Source organism: Nomascus leucogenys, chromosome 11 (genome assembly GCF_006542625.1).
Source record: "Nomascus leucogenys isolate Asia chromosome 11, Asia_NLE_v1, whole genome shotgun sequence".
Classification (NCBI taxonomy): Eukaryota; Metazoa; Chordata; class Mammalia; order Primates; family Hylobatidae; genus Nomascus; species Nomascus leucogenys.
The window spans coordinates 118789170-118807651 of record NC_044391.1 but is presented as its reverse complement, the minus strand read 5'-3'; the positions used below and the strand labels follow the sequence as shown (position 1 = coordinate 118807651).

The 18482-nt window shown below is 38.6% G+C and overlaps 1 protein-coding gene across 10 annotated transcripts in view; it reads right to left on the bottom strand.

Moving 5' to 3' along the window:
- The window catches only part of LRCH3 (leucine rich repeats and calponin homology domain containing 3), a 94875-nt gene that overhangs the window by 18060 nt on the left and 58333 nt on the right, over window positions 1-18482 (bottom strand). For 6 of the 10 annotated variants that reach the window (XR_004032377.1, XM_030823053.1, XM_030823056.1 and 3 more), the window contains exons 11-15: window positions 16391-16442; window positions 15771-15920; window positions 11812-11871; window positions 10003-10056; window positions 5783-5854 (exon numbers count right to left, since the gene is read on the bottom strand). Coding sequence is in view for 9 of the 10 variants with exons in the window: in XM_030823053.1 (XP_030678913.1) it covers window positions 5783-5854; window positions 10003-10056; window positions 11812-11871; window positions 15771-15920; window positions 16391-16442 (388 nt within the window). In the remaining variant the exon portion in view is untranslated. The remainder of the gene's footprint in view (window positions 1-5782; window positions 5855-10002; window positions 10057-11811; window positions 11872-15770; window positions 15921-16390; window positions 16443-18482) is intronic. The other 4 variants (XM_030823058.1, XM_030823060.1, XM_030823055.1 and 1 more) reach the window with 2 other exon arrangements.

Below are 18482 nucleotides of genomic sequence, written 5' to 3'. Positions count from 1 at the left end.
AAAAAGAAAAAGAAGAAGAAGAAAAAGAAATGAGGATTTGATGAAATGAATTAATTCTTTATTTTTAAAACCCAAGTTTTTTTTTTTTGAGATGGAGTTTAGCTCTTATCGCCTAGGCTGGAGTGCAATGGGACGATCTCAGCTCACCACAACCTCCGCCTCCTGGGTTCAAGCAATTCTCCTGCCTCAGCTTCCCAAGTAGCTGGGATTACAGGCATGCACCACCATACTCAGCTAATTTTTTTGTATTTTTAGTAGAGATGGGGTTTCTCCATGTTAGTCAGGCTGTTCTCGAACTCTCAACCTCAGGTGATTCGCCTGCCTCGGCCTCCCAAAGTGCTGGGATTACAGGCATGAGCCACCACGCCTGGTTTTTCTTTTCTTTTTTTTTTTTTTTGAGATGGAGTCTTGCTCTTGTTGCCCAGGCTAGAGTGCAGTGGAGCAATCTCGGCTCACTACAACCTCTGCCTTTCGGGTTCAAGTGATTCTCCTGCCTCAGCCTCCCGAGTAGCTGGGATTACAAGCATGTGCCACCACACCGGGCTAATTTTGTATTTTTAGTAGAGACAGGGTTTCTCCATGTTGGTCAGGCTGGTCTCAAACTCTCAACCGTCAGGTGATCCACCTGCCTCGACCTCCCAAAGAGCTGGGATTATGGGCATGAGCCACCGCGCCCGGCCTAGTTGTGTTTATATAAAGACAGTCCATTATTTAACAAGCTCTTCCTAAGATTATGAAAAATGATCATCCTAAGACAGAAAATGTTACTGGGAAATATATGAGAAAGAAAAAGCAACATTTTATTTTCTAATAGTATTTCTCCATAATAGTTTTTAAAGTACTTTTTTCTCTGGAGAATAAAATTTAATATTTTTAAAAAGTAATATAGGTTTCCTAATTTCGGTTAGGAAAGAAGATGTTTAAGAGATGATAGATATATTGTCTACACTAGTATTTGAGTCCAAGACATTTTCAATTCATTGACCAAAAGAACTGTAAAAAGGAGGAAGAACTAGCTAAACAGTTACAAAGCTTACCTAAAGAAAGGGAAAGGTAGTTAAGCTAATTTACAAAGAAATGTTGGTTGACTAGGTTAAGATGTTGAAGACTTGGCAGGGGAGTACAATTAAGAAAAGCTAGAATAGGCCGGGCGCGATGGGTCACATCTGTAATCCCAGCACTTTGGGAGGCTGAGGTGGGTGGATCACATGGTCAAGAGATTGAGACCAGCCTGGCCAACATGGTGAAACCCCGTCTCTACTAAAAATAAAAAAATTAGCTGGGCATGGTGGCGGGCGCCTGTAGTCCCAGCTACTTGGGAGGCTGAGGCAGGAGAATCACTTGAACATGGAGGCGGAGGTTGTAGTGAGCCGAGATGGCGCCACTGCACTCCAGCCTGGGTGACGGAGCGAGACTCCGTCTCAAAATAAATAAATAAATCAAAGAAAAGCTAGAATAACATTAATAGTTTTTTAGGCCTTGACATCTAATTGCCTTGAAATATAATCTAAATATATTATAACTTTATGATACAACTAAGGCACATTTCTGGACATGACTCTAAAACTAACACAAACATACAGATCTGCTCCCATACTTTCGCCACCATTGGTTTCAACATTTTCAGAACTCTTACATTGCTACTTAGAGTTGGGTCAGATAAATGATGACAAATAATTTTAACTGCTAAAAATAAATAAATAAATAAATAAATAAACAAACAAACCAAGGCCATATGTTGAGAAAATTCTCCAGACTCACCTGGAGACAATTTTCTGGTAACAATTCCCGAGTCTGATATCACAGGTTGAGAACTAAGATTTAAACAGTGAGCTGAGCTGGTGAGTAAGGCAGTGTGTTCACATCTTAAGTGGAAAAGACATGTTCGTCAGGTTTATAGATGCAAGTAAACTAAGTTCTGGGTGAGCTGAGCTCGTGAGTAAGGCAGTGTGTTCACATCTTAAGTGGAAAAGACATGTTCATTGGGTTCACAGATGCAAGTAAACTAAGTTCTGGGTGTTGAGAAAAAATGGAAATTTAAATAAGAAATTTAATTCAAACAAGAGTAACAGAAACTGGTAAAAGGAATGAACAAGCACATGAGGCAAAAGCCAGGTATCTTTACAAGGAAATAAAAGACTATGTTTATTTTCAAGGGCTGTGAATAAGTAGAAAGTTGGTTAAACAAAGACATGTTCAAGGACCAATAATACAAAAAGAGAAACATTCAAGGTAGAGATTATTCTAGACATGGGGGAAAAATATTTTCAAAAATTTTAAAAACACTTATTAACAGGACGTAGACTAGAAATGTAAAAGTATTAAGGAATAAAAGGAGAAAGTTAACAGGCAACTTTATGAGATGAGAAAGAAGAGCTGAAACAACAATGAAGGGCAGCGAACGTTCTCTCCTTTGGTTTGAAACAGCAACAGGCCGGGCGCAGTGGCTCATACCTGTAATCCCAACACTTTGGGAGGCAGAGGTGGGCGGACTGCCTGAGGTCAGGAGTTTGAAACCAGCCTGGCCAACACAGTAAAATCCCATCTCTACTAAAAATACAAAAATTAGCTGGGCGTGGTGGCGGGTGCCTGTAATCGCAGCTACTCGGGAGGCTGAGGCAGGAGAATCACTTGAAACTGGGAGGCAGAGGTTTGTAGTGAGCCGAGATCTCACCACTGCACTCCAGCCTGAGCGACAGATAATACACAACTGGGTATGATGAAAACAAAGCCAGAAGAGAGGAGACTTGTAAAAATGGTTTCTGAAATGTATTTTTATTAAAGCTATAAATCTAAGTGACTTGCATTCTAGGATACTAAAATCATTAGCTTAAATCACTGTGAGGCCATTAACTACATTTGGGAACTCTTGGAAAACTGGAGAGCAAAAAAAAGGTTAAGAAATAATCTCCCACTAGAGAATTTAGGCAATGGAAAGAAAAAAAACCCAGAAACTGATATAAACTCAACTTTTAAGCCTGGCTAAGCAATAAAAGAAATAAACTCATAAGTATAATGTATAATTGCTGTAAAAGTAATAGAAAGACTAAAAAATAAAGAATAAATCTTTTAAAATAATCATTTGACAGTACAGCAGGTCAGATAGAAAAAAAAGGCTTATCTATCTTAAATCTAGTGAAGTTTTATATTTAATCTCACATGACAGTCACTGTAGAACAAGACACTGTGGTCTGTCTGGACCACACAACTTTTGGCACAGTCAAAACAACTCTCAGTTATGACTCTGAATAAGCCACAATGCCCGAAGGTGTTCATGGAGTACAACAAATTAACTTCTCTCCCATAAATCTAGAATGGTGCCAGTTATGGACCTTCCTTGAGATCATTTTGAAAGAAAGTTGCTGAAATCATTTTCTGTGTTGTTCCAATAAGGACCCCAGTTGAGAAAAGCTAGCAAAGGACTAACATGGAAGAGAATTATAAAGTTTTTTCAGGAGGCATCCAAGTATGTAGGGCATGTTCAACAATAACCAGAGGAGGTTCCTCAGATTTACAGTGGTTATAAGGTTGAGGTTATTAGCCGGGCTTGGTGGCGGGCACCTGTAATCCTAGCTACTCGGGAGGCTGAGGCAGGAGAATCGCTTTAAACCCAGGAGGCAGAGGTTGCAGTGAGCCGAGATCATGCCGTTGCACTCTAACCTGGGCAACAAGAGCAAAACTCCGTCTCAAAAAAAAAAAAAAAAAAAAAGCTGGGGTCAGCATTTGAAAAAACACAATGCAGACAGAATAAACTGAGGGTTACCAGAGGCTGGGAAGGGTAGTGGGAGGGTGGTGGAAGGAAATGGGGATAGTTAATGGGTCCAAAAAAAATAAAAAGAATAAGATCCAGCATTTGATAGTACAAAATGGTCATCATAGTCAATAATTTAATTGTACATTTAAAAATAACTAAAGGAGTACAATTGGATTGTTTGTAACACAAAGGATAAATGCTTGAGATGATGGATAGCCCATTTACCTGATATAATTATTATGCACTGTATACCTATATCAAAACACCTCATGAACCCCATATACACACTATGTACCCACAAAAATTAAAAACTAAAAAAAAAAAAAGGGCATGATACAAGAATTCGGTTTTAATGTTTTTAGAGACACAGTCTTGCACTGTCCCAGGCTGGGGTACAGTGGTGTGGTCACAGCTCACTGCAGCCTTGAGTTCCTGGCCTCAACTGTATTCCCCCCCGCTTGGGCTACCAACACTGGGATGACCGGTGTGAGCCAGTGTGCCTGGCTCAGTGCAACAATTTGAAAGTATTCTGGTACAGGAGACAAGTAAAAATATTCAAACAGCAAAATTAAATATTCAGGAAAAAATAAAGAATACAACACATGGAAAATAACTGTCGTTTAGAAGTTGAAGGAGGTTGGGCGCAGTGGCTGACACCGAGCACTTTGGGAGGCTGAGGCAGGATGATCTCTTGAGCCCAGGAGTTTGAGATCAGCCTGGGCAATATAGTGAGACCTTGTCTCTATAAAAACTTAAAAAATTAGCCAGGCATGGTGGTGCACATCTGTATTCCCAGCTACTCAGGAGGCTAGGATGGGAGGATCCAACCTGGGAGACAGAGCAAGACCCTGTCTCAACACATAAAAGAGGTATAACTAAAACATTTGAGAATTGCAGTGGATACTGAGCAAAATGAAGACCAAAAATTTAAAAATCACCCTAAATGAGCAAGCTCTAACGAGGGATATATTTCTAGTTGTGGACCATGAAGCCAGATGGAGGGCACAGAACTTGTGAAAATTCATTAAAGATTAACAGTCTGGGAAAGGCATGTAAAAGGATCTGAGTTTATTTAGGAAGAAGCTAAGGATGGCATCGTAATTGTTTTTAAATTCTTACATTAAAAAAATTGTATTTTGTGTAAAAAAAAAAAAAAAGGATTCTTACATTAAAAAATGCTAAATAACTAGAAAATCTCCACTCTGGAAAGAAAAGAAGTATAAACCATAGCAGGACAGTTCTAAGTTAGACAAAGGTCTTCTTGACAGTGAGAATTGTTGATCATTTTGTACATATCCAGTGACAACAAATATGGAATTACCACTCCTAGAGGCCTTCAAAAAATAAAATACTACAGGTTCTTAATTTTTAGTCTAGATTAAATTTTTCCAGAAGGTGGAATGTATCATCTCTTTTGACCTTATTGCTGATAAAAAGCAGGGGTTTGCGATTTTTTTTCTTATAGGGCCAGACTGTACATATTTTAGGCTTGTAGGTATATAATCTTGGTCACAATTATTCCACCTCAGCTGTTTACTGTGCAAGCAGCCATAGGCAATGCATAAACAAAAGGGACTGGCTATATAAAAATAAAGCTTTATTTATAAAAACAAGTGGCCTAGGGGCCATAGTTGGTTGACCCCTACTGTAGAAGGTTTTGGTAGTGATAGTTTTTTTGGACTCAAATTATTTTGCATGCACATTAGACAACAGAGTTAATTCAATATTATATACTAACCAAAGTGAAATAATAACTCACAAGAAAAACACCTTTGATAAAAAAAATCAGAATGACACATCAAACAGAATCTGAATACAAAGAATTAATGTGAGCTCCATGACTATCTCTAGCATCATAAAACTTTCAAAAAATTTCAAGGGAAATCAATGTTAAGCAAATAGTTTCATAAACAGGTGTATTTATGCGATCCTGTATTTCAGATTGTTAGATCAATTCGCCGAAAAATTCAAGACCTTATATCCACCTCCTCCCCAAACTTCCTGGTGAATTACAATAACAAGAGATACCTTAAGAGGCGTGAAGGCAGAAGAATGAGGCAGGGTAGCAGCACAGCCCACGTGATTCAACCCTGACAGCGACTACATTTCAAATGAGAAAGAGAAGAAACAGAAGGCAGCATTTATGTTAGCAAACGTCAGGCAGGCAGATCTGACTAGTGAAATGAGAAAAAGAAAGGTCACTGACAATCTTTCAAATGGTTTCCTAAGCTACTGACAGGGCAAGAGGAGAATATTTGGGGGACAAAAACCCATGGACACAGTTTTTCCACTTGTATAATTCAGGATAGTCTCAATACCTCATGCCGCATTAATCAAGAAATGAAAGGCATGATTTATGAAAAATAATTTTATGCAGAAATAAAACAATATCAACATTTTTAGCATAGTAGCCTTGAAACTAATGAGTCCTGTTCCTGTGATGGGGGATTTTAACCAAGCAGAACTGGCATGAATAAAAACGGTATTTTTTCAACATTAATCCAAATTAGATATGTTATAATTAGGACGTGAGGATTCTGCATCAACCGGAAGGAGGAACCAGCATTTCATCTCTGCCTCTGTGAAATTCCTAATGACTATAAGAGGGGAAGGTGGAATTTCCCTTTTCTTCGAATCCTTTATCTTTCACCAACCAACATAACAACTGGTCAGATGTACTAGAGATATAGTGAGATTGTACATATATATAATTATTGTCAGTTAAAAAGAAAAAAATTTAAAGTATTTATTATATAGAATTTTGATTACAGGTAAGAGGTGCTCAAAACATGACAATTTTTCTCATTTGCCACATGGAGAGTGGAAATCAGAGAAGACAATACTTTCACAAAGAGCCCTGGATAAGGTTTTACCTATTAAAACAACAAAATGCCAAGAGCTTAAAAATAGTGAAGTCTTTATAAGTAATTTTTAAAAATTTAAACTAGGACCATAAATTTCTAAACTATGAGATAAATGAACAAGAAAACAAATGGGTGTTTAGGAAAAGGTATGTATATGGTCAATAAAATAAATACAACTGTATTTTTAATGAGAATTAACATATTTTTGTTTGACAAAAGAAGCACGTATTACATGTATCACAAAATCTATCTTAAGGCAGCAAATAATGAAGATAAAAATATACCAAAGAGCAAAACTGTGGCAATGGTAATACACTGTGTGTGGTTCTGGGGTTTACATTTCCTGGGCCTGCTTTTTAATCAAAGGTACTGGAACTACTGCCAATGTCAAATATAAAAAGGAGAACTAGGAGTGGAGAAGAAGAGGTAAGATGAGCCTCATATAGACGAACGCAACAGGAGCTTGAGGGGTAGCCCGAAGAGAATGTCAGTGTAACTGATATTAGCTGTTATAAATCTTTATTTCAAATCCTAAGTTTCAAGGTCTTTAAATCAAATTCAGCATTTACCTTACGATATCGTTCATCAGACCTTTTCACCATGAAACAATTTAATAATCAGTAGATGCACAGAATTTATATGTTCATTCAGGCCGGGCGCGGTGGCTCACGCCTGTAATCCCAGCACTTTGGGAGGCCGAGGCGGGCGGATCACGAGGTCAGGAGATCGAGACCATCCTGGCTAACACAGTGAAACCCCATCTCTACTAAAAATACAAAAAATTAGCCGGGCGAGGTGGCAGGCGCCTGTAGTCCCAGCTACTTGGGTGGCTGAGGCAGGAGAATGGCTTGAACCCGGGAGGCGGAGCTTGCAGTGAGCCGAGATTGCGCCACTGCACTCCAGCCTGGGCGACAGAGCCAGACTCCGTCTCAAAAAAAAAAAAAAAAAAAAAGATTATATGTTCATTCAGGAAATATTTACTGAGCACCTAATATATCCCAGGAACTGTGGTAGGGATGGCGTGTATTAAGTTATATTAAGACAAAATAGAATATCCTTGTGTTCATGAAGCTTATAGTCTAGTAGTCCAACACAAAAGAGATAATAAAAGAATAAACAAGCTGGGCATGGTGGCTCATGCCTGTAATCTCAGCACTTTGGGAGGCTGGGGCAGGAGGACTGCTTGAGCCCTGGAGTTAGAGACCAGCCTGGGCAACACAGTGAGACCCTGACTCTACAAAAAAATTAAAAAATTAGCCACATGTGGTACATGCATCTGTAGTCCCAGCTACTCAAGAGGCTGATGCTTCAAGGAACCATGCTCATGCCACTGCACTCCAGCCTCGGCAACAGAGGGAGACTCTGTCTCAAAATAATTAAATAAATAAATAAAAATAAAAAATAAAGTAAAATTAAATTAAAAAATAAAAATAATAAACACCCAAATAAAACTACCATGATAAAAAAAATTACTGTGACAACAGTAACACACTATGTATACTTCCTGGGCCTCCTCTTCATCAAATGTACTGGAGCTCCTGTCAGTTTATTTAACTGTCAAACTGTGGGCTGATTCAAGGGTAGTGGGCTGCAGAAAAGTCATGTTAAAGATGGGACATTTAAACAAATACCTGATAGATGAGTAGGAATTAATCCAGGGGTATATGCAGGGAGGGAAAGGCATTCTATGTAAAAGAAACAGCATTTGCAAAGGTCTGAGATGGGAAAGGGCTTATGATATTTGAAGAGTTGGAAACAATGCTGGTACAGCACAAGCCCAGAGAGGAGACTGGAGAGGGAGGCAGTAGAGCACGAAGGAGCTTCGAGGCCACGTTCAGATTTCACTCTAAGCAACAGGAGCCTTCTGAAGCACAGTTTTGATAATATGAAGTTTTATTTAAAATACAACTCTTTTTGCACAGTGTTGGTTGGATACTATTTGGCAGACAAATATGAGATGTGCTTTTAAAGGTCATCGAACTTAGAAGAAATTCCTTGCTTTTAAAGGCTATCTAATTTGGAGGATCAGACAGGAATACTGATAACTAAAACTTCAGTGAATGTGTTTTGACAAACGGCTGAAGGGAATTTCAAGTTACACACTAAGGGGATTTTGCCATTGTTGTTTTTCTAAATTCCACTGTTTTGTTGACAAAAAAGTCTTGGCACTCAGACTTATACCACTTATTACATGTGTTATTGAACCTTCAGTTTCCTAAACGGTTTTCAGTTTCAGTATGGTGTTTAATGCAGGTTCTCCCATCAGGCAGACAGATGTGGATTACCAGCCTTGCACTTACTATCTATGTGACCTTGGACAAGTTACATTCTGGGCCTCAGTACTCATTTGTAAAAAGGTGGTAAGTTTAACCTTCACTCTTAAGGTCGCTGTGAGGAGTAAATGAGATAATTTTTTTACGTGTTTGGATCATCGGAGGCTCTCAATATTTGTCTACATTTTTAACTTACTATTCGCTTCTTAGGCCAATTCACTTAAACTAAAACTCTAGAGTGTGATGATTGTATTCACCTAGAAGACTGCCCAGTTAAAAGGTGCTTTATCCATCTCAAGGGAAATGAGGATTGCAGAATACACAGCAATGTGAACTGCCCATGGAAGTTGATGTAACAGGAATGTCATGCTGAAGCATGCAGCTCACGCAGCAGGGTGCACCCTGGCAGCGGTTACTAGCACTGTAGATACTAGACTTCTGAACGTACTACTATGAAAACAATCACATAAAACATGATGGGAAAGAAATTCTAGAAGTGGTTAGAATTCTTTCGCAAGGCTAATAAGACTTTGAATAAACCTTCCATCTTATACTCATTTTGCGCTGATGAAACAGGCAATAAAAGTAAACCAGTGTTAAACACGATCAGCAGTTAATATTTCCTTGGGTTTAAAAAGTGAACATGAAGGAATGATCTTGAGCTGTAAGTATTTAAACCAAAGTGAAGGATTTTCAGTAGCTGAAAATACATCATAAAATTGGATGCCAAATATACAGCTGTGCAATCAGTGTCATGAGTCACCTTAACACACATGACCCATGAGCCAAATTAATGATTCATAAGTAAGTGCTCCTGGAATTAGACACATTTAAAACATGAACATCATGTTATGCCTCTGTTCCCAGCACACACAGCCAATGTGGTTCTTAATGCAGACGTCTTCCTTTTGGTGGCACTGACAAACTTTGAAACACTGGGTCAATCACAAATGGTCATGTGGGAAAATGGTTTAGTTCTTCATAAAGCATTTAGTAATGATGCTCATCATGTTTTATGGTATTTAGATGGTTTCTGAATAAAAAGTACAATAGCTATCCTTTAATCTCTAAACACAGAAATGTAAAACTCCGTTTTGTGCAAAACTCTTACCACTAACAAGGCACTATCATCAGTGTGCTGAGACCTTCTGGATGGGAAGGGGCACTGGAGAGGTGGAGAAAAATGAAGCAATGTCAAAAACAAACTACGCACACATGTGACGCATTTCACGAATACTTTTGAAGATGCTGACATAGAGGGGACCACATTCACAGTCATGTGGAATTCATGCATTATAATAGTAAGTTGGTTCTGAGTATTCATGCATTATAATAGTAAGTTGGTTCTGAGTACTGATCTTCTCCCAGAGTTTAAAAAACTTCAAATACGATCTTATTGCCTAAAACCTTACAAAGCAAGGAGGGAAGAGAAAGCTGGAGAGATGTAACAATAACACAAAGAACCTGTAGTCATTTAGTGAGCCAGTGACAAACAAGAAGCCCAGAGTCATAATTTCTAGTCCAACTATCTCTTCATTTTCTTTCTTAAGCAAAATGAAAAGTACAATTACAATTTTTAGAACTGTTTGTTATTGTCCTGTGGAGCTTTAGTTTTCTTGAGAATGAATTACTTGAAAACAATCATCAAGAAGGAAATATTGGGATAAAAAAGAAAACACACATTAAATTTATCAAACTTTGGTTGTCAAAAATGTGTTAGAATTATTACCAGGTGAAGAAAAGGCAAGTGAACATATGCTGGAGCCAATCTTTGAGGTATTATACAAATATATAATGTTCTAACCTCACACAACAGAAGTACTTCTATGTCTGATAAAAGTTTTTAAACCCTTTATAATGGACAATTGAAAACATTTCAAACAATACACTTTTCCATACCAGAAACTCCTGTGCTTTAAAAACACTGAAAATTGTTGCTTGTAAAGCCCCATGTGTTAGGTTTTCAAATAACTTATTTTATGAAAAAGCAAAGTCAAAATTCACATGAAACAACGCTTTTATGCATTTTTCAAGGAGGTAATGATCTTAAGTTGAAAAAAACTGGGCCAGGCGCAGTGGCTCACGCCTGTAATTCCAGCACTTTGGGAGGCCGAGGCAGGTGGATTATGAGGTCAGGAGTTCGAGACCAGCCTGACCAACACAGTGAAACCCCGTCTCCACTGAAAATACAAAAATTAGCCGGGCGTGGTGGTGCACACCTGTAGTCCCAGCTACTCGGGAGGCTGAAGCAGGAGAATCACTTGAACCCAGGAGTCGGAGGTTGCAGTGCACCAATATCGTGCCACTGCACTCCAGCCTGGGTGACAAAGTGAGACTCTGTCTCAAAAAAAAAAAAAAGAAAAAGAAAAAACTAGAAGGTTTTTAAAGGGATAATGGTTAATGAGAAAATCGACTACAATAAAAACATTTAGTAAGCTTCATTTTAACAGAATAGGTGTGTAGATTTTTAAAAGGTTAAGTGATTTATTTTCTGTTAATCTGTAAGAAAAATGTACTATTTGATATTATAAAATAAGTGTTATCATTGATGGCACTGAATCTGAAATCCTGTGTAAGAGTCTTTGTTTAGTAGCCACTCCATTTACCTGTACCAGGTAAAGCTCCCAGGACTCTACACACAACGCTTCAAAAGTGGAGGAGAGGGGGACGGTGCCTCTGGTGGGGGTCAAGGAGGGAAGTATCATCTCTAGATGGATGTGTATAGCTGAAAAAAGCCTTGATCTATAGATTCTAGCAAACTCCTTGGCTTGTATCATCTCCCTCATAAGGAGAATTTTGTGAGGGGGAAAAAGAAAATGGCAATATTCTGAGCACTGAAAACATGATAATTACATGTAAACATCTCATTTCCATTGCAAAAATAATCAACTCCAAAGAAAAGGAGGTTACATCAACTTACCTCGCCATCTACGCCATCTAGGAGCGGGTGCTGTTTTTGTGGACTTTGTGATGCTTTTTGCTATATAACCCCAAAACCCCCCAAAAAAGGAAGTTGGTTAGAGCCTGGAACGCTGCAAATAACAAATTCTGTTTACTAAAATAATCATTCACATTAATTTTTTTTACCTCTTGCATATAGCATTTTTCTAGATTTACTAGTTAGAAAATGTTTACTTAGAAATTTTAAAAACTATACATATATGTACACAAACACATTTACAATCAGAATATTGACCTCTTACTCGATGAACTTATTCTCTCCCTCTAATGGCTTTAGTGTCACTCGAATGCTAATAACTTTAGCTAGAAGCAAATCTCAGGTTTGTGTTTTCAACTGTCTATGCAAACTCTCTACTTGGAAACCCCACTCCACCTCCTATTTGACACATTCAAAAACAAACTCACAATGTCCCATACTAACTGGCTATTTTCTCCAACGTGTGATGTCTAATAATCTAACAATAACAGTATAGCATTGGTGTGGTCCCTGCTTTACAACGTGCTCTACTGTATGTCACTGTGCACACAGTATTTCAGTGATTCTTCTACTGTGTGAGATAAAATATCATCATCACATTCATTTAGAGATGAGAAAATCGAGGAGAGAGGCTATGCGGCACCTGCAACGTCTCCAAGTTTGTAAGCAGCATCACTGGTTTGGGCCTGCCTTCCGACTGCAGAGCCTGCGTTCTTTCCACAATGCTAGACCCTCGTTTGAAACCATTCTTTCAGCCTCCAAACCTTGCTTTGGGAGCTTCTTTTTTTTCACCCTCTTCAGTGATTTATTCACCATCTGTGATTTATTCACCATCTCTCTTATAGGTAATTCAGCAAATCCATTTTATTATAGTAATAGGGGATATAGCATCTACCATACTAGTATTAAGCATTAGGTATATCCATAATAATTCTGAGATAGTTAATATTTAATAGTTAAATATCACACACAGGAGGAACCTAACGGCATAAAATGGCTCAGTAACTTTCTGAAAGTCAAGCACACAGCGAGTGGCAAAGCTGGATTCAAATTCAGATATTTCTGAATTTAGGCTCTTGTCACTGTGCAATACTGCCGACCCTTAGGACCCTGAGAAACCATCTGGTTTTTATGCCTTATTTTGCACCCTAGTCTAACTATTGCAATTTCTTTCTTCTTCATTTTCCTCTTTCTAGTCTCTTTCTTCCTAACCAATTCTAACGCAAGTCAATTAGTTTTTCAGAAGTCTCTCTCTTCTCATGTTTTTTCCTGCTTTGAAACTCAGCGTTCTCTTTTATTTAATAGATCAAGATCCAACACTAATTTGACATTTAATCAAGACTCTCTACAAGTTGACTATCTCTTACTGGCTGTGTGACTTCTACAGAAGGCAAACTGAGTGAGTTAATTTATGCAAAACACATAGAACAGCACTTAAGATTCAGTGTTAACCATTATTACCGAGAGGCAGCACAGACTGTGCTCACAGAATAGGCTTCGGAGCCAACCTGCCTTGTTCTAATCACAGGATTTTAATCCTGCCACTTCCTGAGTATTTAATCTTAGTAAACTGCTATTCTCTCTGAGCATGTTTCCTTGTTCATAAAAAGAAAAAATCGTACCTAAAGAGATTGTTGGGAGAATTAAATGAGTAAATATATATAATGTACTTAAAATAGTGCCTAGTACACAATAAGCATTCAATAAGTTTTAAGTACTATTATCATCATCTCAATAATTCATTTTTCCCATAAGTCTTCAATATAAACTCTCTAGGCCAGCTGGTATTTCCTGCAAGTGCCATTATTTTAAATCTACAAATCATACAAGGCCATTCCCAGCTCCCATCCTGTTTAGATTTCCTCAGCCTAGAACGAACCCCCCTTTACACCATCATCCAGTCTTTTCTTCCCAGCTATATCCTACCTACTCATTCTTCAGGGTCCCTATCATTTCTTTTTGAGGTCAATTCTGATGATACTTGTTCTCTAAGTCTTCTATTGTCTTGAATATAAAACTAGCACTTTCATTATAAGCTGCCTTATTTTCTGTTTTATTTGCGTTTATTTCCCTGACAAGGTCTAAGCTGTGCCTGGTGGGCAGGGCTTGTATTTTACGCATCTTTATATTCCTTGTACAACCAGCATTCCATGAAGGTCTATCAAGTCAAATGGACGAACAAAGTGAGGCTTTCAGAAGAGTCTAGGTTTGCCTGATTCAGAAAACAAATATACTACAAATGACCACATTGCTTAATCTTCCTAGACCTGCAGCTTCCTCATCTGTGAAACCTGAACACAAATGACCTATGAAGAATAAACCAATAAAGCATTTCCATTAGTTTCAAGAGAACTATATTAAAAAGTTTGTATGTAGTAACAAATCAAGTAGGGACCTAAGGGAAAGGGAAATGGTTGGACAAATGAGGAGATATAGTGTGTACAGTGTTAGATGACTTGTGTGAAAATGCAATGACAGAGACAAAGGAGGTGAGGAGAACATGGCCATTGGTGCACTAACAATTCTTATGAGGGCTGAAAAGGTACGAAAAGAAGAAACATCTCAGGGCAGACAAGGTTTCGAGGGAGGGAGGTACCTTTGTGAACTTCTGCTTGTAGGAATATTAATTTTAGTATTTCTGCTATTGGTCAAAAGATTTGCCTTTTTTTTTTTTTTTTTTTTTTTTTTTTTTTTTTTGAGATGGAGTCTCACTCTGTCGACCAGGCTGCATGAAGTGCAGTGGTGTGATCTCAGCTCACTGCAACCTCCACCTCCCGGGCTCAGACAATTCTTCCACTTCAGCCTCCTGGTTAGCTGGGATTACAGGCATGCACCACCACACCCAGCTGATTTTTTAATTTTTACTTGAGACAGGGTTTTGCCATGTTGGCCAGGCTGGTCTCAAACTCCTGACCTCAGGTGATCCACCCACCTTGGCCTCCCAAAGTGCCGGGACTACAGGCGTGAGCCACCGTACCCGGCCAGATTTGCCTACATTTTTACAGAAAACAATAGACAAGGGAACTTGTTGGATGAAGAGGAATCAGGTGAGAAAGAGAGTTAAACATCATCACCAAGGGTCTGGTACATTCAGAAAAAAAGAGTTTATCAGGTAAAACAGTAAAACAGACATATGCATGGTACTTAAAGAAGATGGTCTCTAGTTAAAGTATGAAATACAGTAAAGTCTTTAGTAGACAAGAAAAATTCATTTAATCATTCAACAAATACTTATTGACCATTACTATGAGCTAAGACCTGCTAAGGTCTAGGGATACAGCAGTAAGTAAAACAGACATGGTTCTTACCTTCATGGAGACTACAGATAAATGAGAGACAGATATTAAGTCAACAAAATTACAAATAATTAATGATGAAGAAAAAAATGATTTCAGAACAAAAAGATAAGTAATACAGGTAAAATAAAATGACAATGTTTCAGGCACTACTATAGAGGCTGCAAAATGTTAAGAAATATTAACGGGGTTGTTGATTGAATGTGTGTGGAGAGCAGAAAGGAACAAATCAAAGTTCCTGAGAAGGGTTAAGCCTGTGAGGCTAGCAAACTTTTGTTATTTAGGAAAGCGAGGAAGCTGGAGAGAGGTCTGCGTAACAGTTTACATCTGCACGGGCCTTTTATGGTTCGCATAGCACTTTCACTGTCATCTTACTCATCTTTACTACGACACTAGAAATTGAGGAAATGGCAGCTGGATAGTAAAGTGACGTGTCCAATGACAGATTTACCGTGAATAAGATAATCACTTCTATTGTCCTCATGCAGATAGACGCAAGTAAAAGAGACACTCTATTTAGTCAAGATTCCTTGCAGAGAGAAAAATGGTTGACATTTTAATGGACAATAAAAACCGACAGGCCTGACCAAACAAATAAGCACTGAGCCAGTCAGCAGCTTGAACCGTCTCATTCAAAGGACTCACTTTGACAAAGTCCAGGACAGCATCTCTCTGGATCTGCTTGGTCCTTATTTTCTCCTCCTCATACTGCAGGGCAGCAAGCTGAGCCTCTCTCCGAGTGCGCTCTACTAACTGCTCCCTTCTCCGATGAAGTTCCAGGTCTGTGTGTGACAGCTGGAACCAAAGCATTATCGTGCATATGAAAGTAAAAGTCAGGGTCACATTACCAATATTCCCTATCAGTTTAGGAAACTACTGTTCACCCATGCAACTTTTGCTTTGAAGCCACCTAGCATTGCTTGAAATGTGTTTATTGCTAATCTTTTCCCATCTTTGCACTGTTCTTATATATATATTAGGTTGGTGCAAAAGTAATTGCAGTTTCTGCCATTGAAAGTGATGGGAGAAACTGCAATTACTTTTGCACCAAACTAATACTATAAAGCCATCATGAAGGTAAAGATTTTCTATCTAGTGTCTAAAAACACTGTTAGCAAGTATCACGTACATATGTTATATTAATTGATTGAGACAGCTAGTAATGCTTAAATATACCTGGCAATTAATGGCAATTTAAGTATTATAAAAGAAAAAAAATCATCTTAGTTTAAAAAGCAAAAATAAACACAACTACTAAACGTTACCTGATTGTGACTTGCTGATAGTGACAAGAGGGAAGACGGCTCAACTGGAACCCTGACCCAAAAAAGAAGAAAGAAAAAAACTCTTTGATAAAAAGACAAACAGATAAATAAAAAACAAATGAAATTTTTATTGTAAATGTAGCTTTCTATTAATCAGTAGCAAACTGCCTAGTTAGCATTGAAGGAGTAGCTGCATTTTGTAAACCTAAGTCCAAGTCATTAAGTGAAACCAGAGGAAAATCTGATGCCTCCAACCCGTTTCATGTGGTATTACTGTCTGCGTCAGCCAATACCAACAATACAGTTAATTGAGATCACTTTTCAAACACTATCATTTCTTTATAACACAAATAACTATTATCTTCGTTACCACCATGATTAAAACAAGATACATGTAAACTGAGATCCTTTTACACACATTTTGTCAACTACAGAACCTGGTAACTGTACTTATAAAGCACACCTTCAATCGATGAAGCAATTTTAACACAAATAAAGATTGTTTTTTTTATTTTTAAGAAAAATATGAAGCCCTTTTTAATGCTTAAAAAAACAAAAAAAAAGGAGTACTTCCTTCTCACTGTTATCAGTGTTAATTCTTATAGTTTACTATTTATCCTTTTCCTGAAACAGATTTCATTGCTCAAGTCTCTAACTCATCTTTGTGCCTGAAACTACAACTGGCAAAAGTAGTTACTGTCTGATGTTTAGGACCTGGCCTCCAAAACTATACTGATTAGCCTATCAGGCTGATCTACAGGCACTGAAATCAGTGTGCTATTAGGGGAACAAAAAAACCCCGCCATCATGGCTCACTGCAGTCTTGACCTCCTGGGCTCCAGCCATCACGCCCAGCTGTTTTTTTTTTTTTTTTTTTTTTAATTTTTTTGTGGCAATGAGGGTCTTATTATGTTGCCCAGGCTGGTCTCAAACTCCTGCCCCTCAAGCCATCCTCCCACCTCAGCCTCCTAAAGTACCTGGATTACAGGCGTGTGAGCCACTGCGCCCAGCCTTTTTTTTTTTTTTTGAGACAGGATGTCACTCTGTGGCCCAAGGTGGAGTGCAATGCCGTGATCATGGCTCACTGCAGATTCGACCTCCTGGCCTCAAATGATAATATCGCCTCAGCCTTTCGAGTAGCTGGCCTACAGGTGTGTGTCAACCAACCCAGGCTTATTTCTGTAGTTTTTGTAGAGACGGGGTTTTGCTGTTAACCCAGGTTGCTCTCAAACTCCTGAGCTTTCAAGTGATCCACCCACCTAGGCCTCGGAGTGCTGGGATTACGGGTGTGGGCCACCGCGCCACGCCCTGATTACACATTTAGAGTAACAGGAATTAACTGCAACTTTCTCCCTAGATTACTAATTTCACTGTTAAAATTTCCCATAGCTTTTAGCGGCCATCTGTAGATGAACTGAAACAAAACACAGAAAGGACCAAATAAACCAACTCAAGTGTGTTTATGTGCCCTAACCTGAACACTATACTTTAACAATGCTTTTCAATTTTTGTTTTGTTTTGTTTTGAGACAGAGTCTTGCCCTGTCACTCAGGCTGGAGTGCAGTGGCGAGATCTCGCTCACCACAACCTCCACCTCCCAGGTTCAAGAGATTCTTCTGCGTCAGCCTCCTGAGTAGCTGGGATTACAGGCATGCGCCACCACACTTGGCTAATTTTTGTATTTTTAGTAGAGACGGGGTTTCACCATGTTGGCCAGGCTGGTCTTGAACTCCTGACCTCAGGTGATCCACTCACCTCAGCCTCCCAAAGTGCTGGGATTACAGGTGTGAGCCACTGTGCCCAGCCGCTTTTCAATTTTTTAATACATACCTTCTTTCTAGTTTCTTAAGCACTTTCTAGTGCTTAAGAAATATTGCTTGAATGAATGACAGTAGCACCCTCCCCCGAAAAAGCATGGAATATTGAGACATAAAAAACAAAAATGCAGGTAACATGTATGTATCTCCTTTAAATCTTCTTTCTACCTATGTATGTTTCTTTCTTTTTTTTTTTTTTTTTGACAGAGTCTCGTCTCACTCTGTTGTCCAGGCTTGAATGCAGTGGTGCAATCTCAGCTGAGACCTCCACCTCC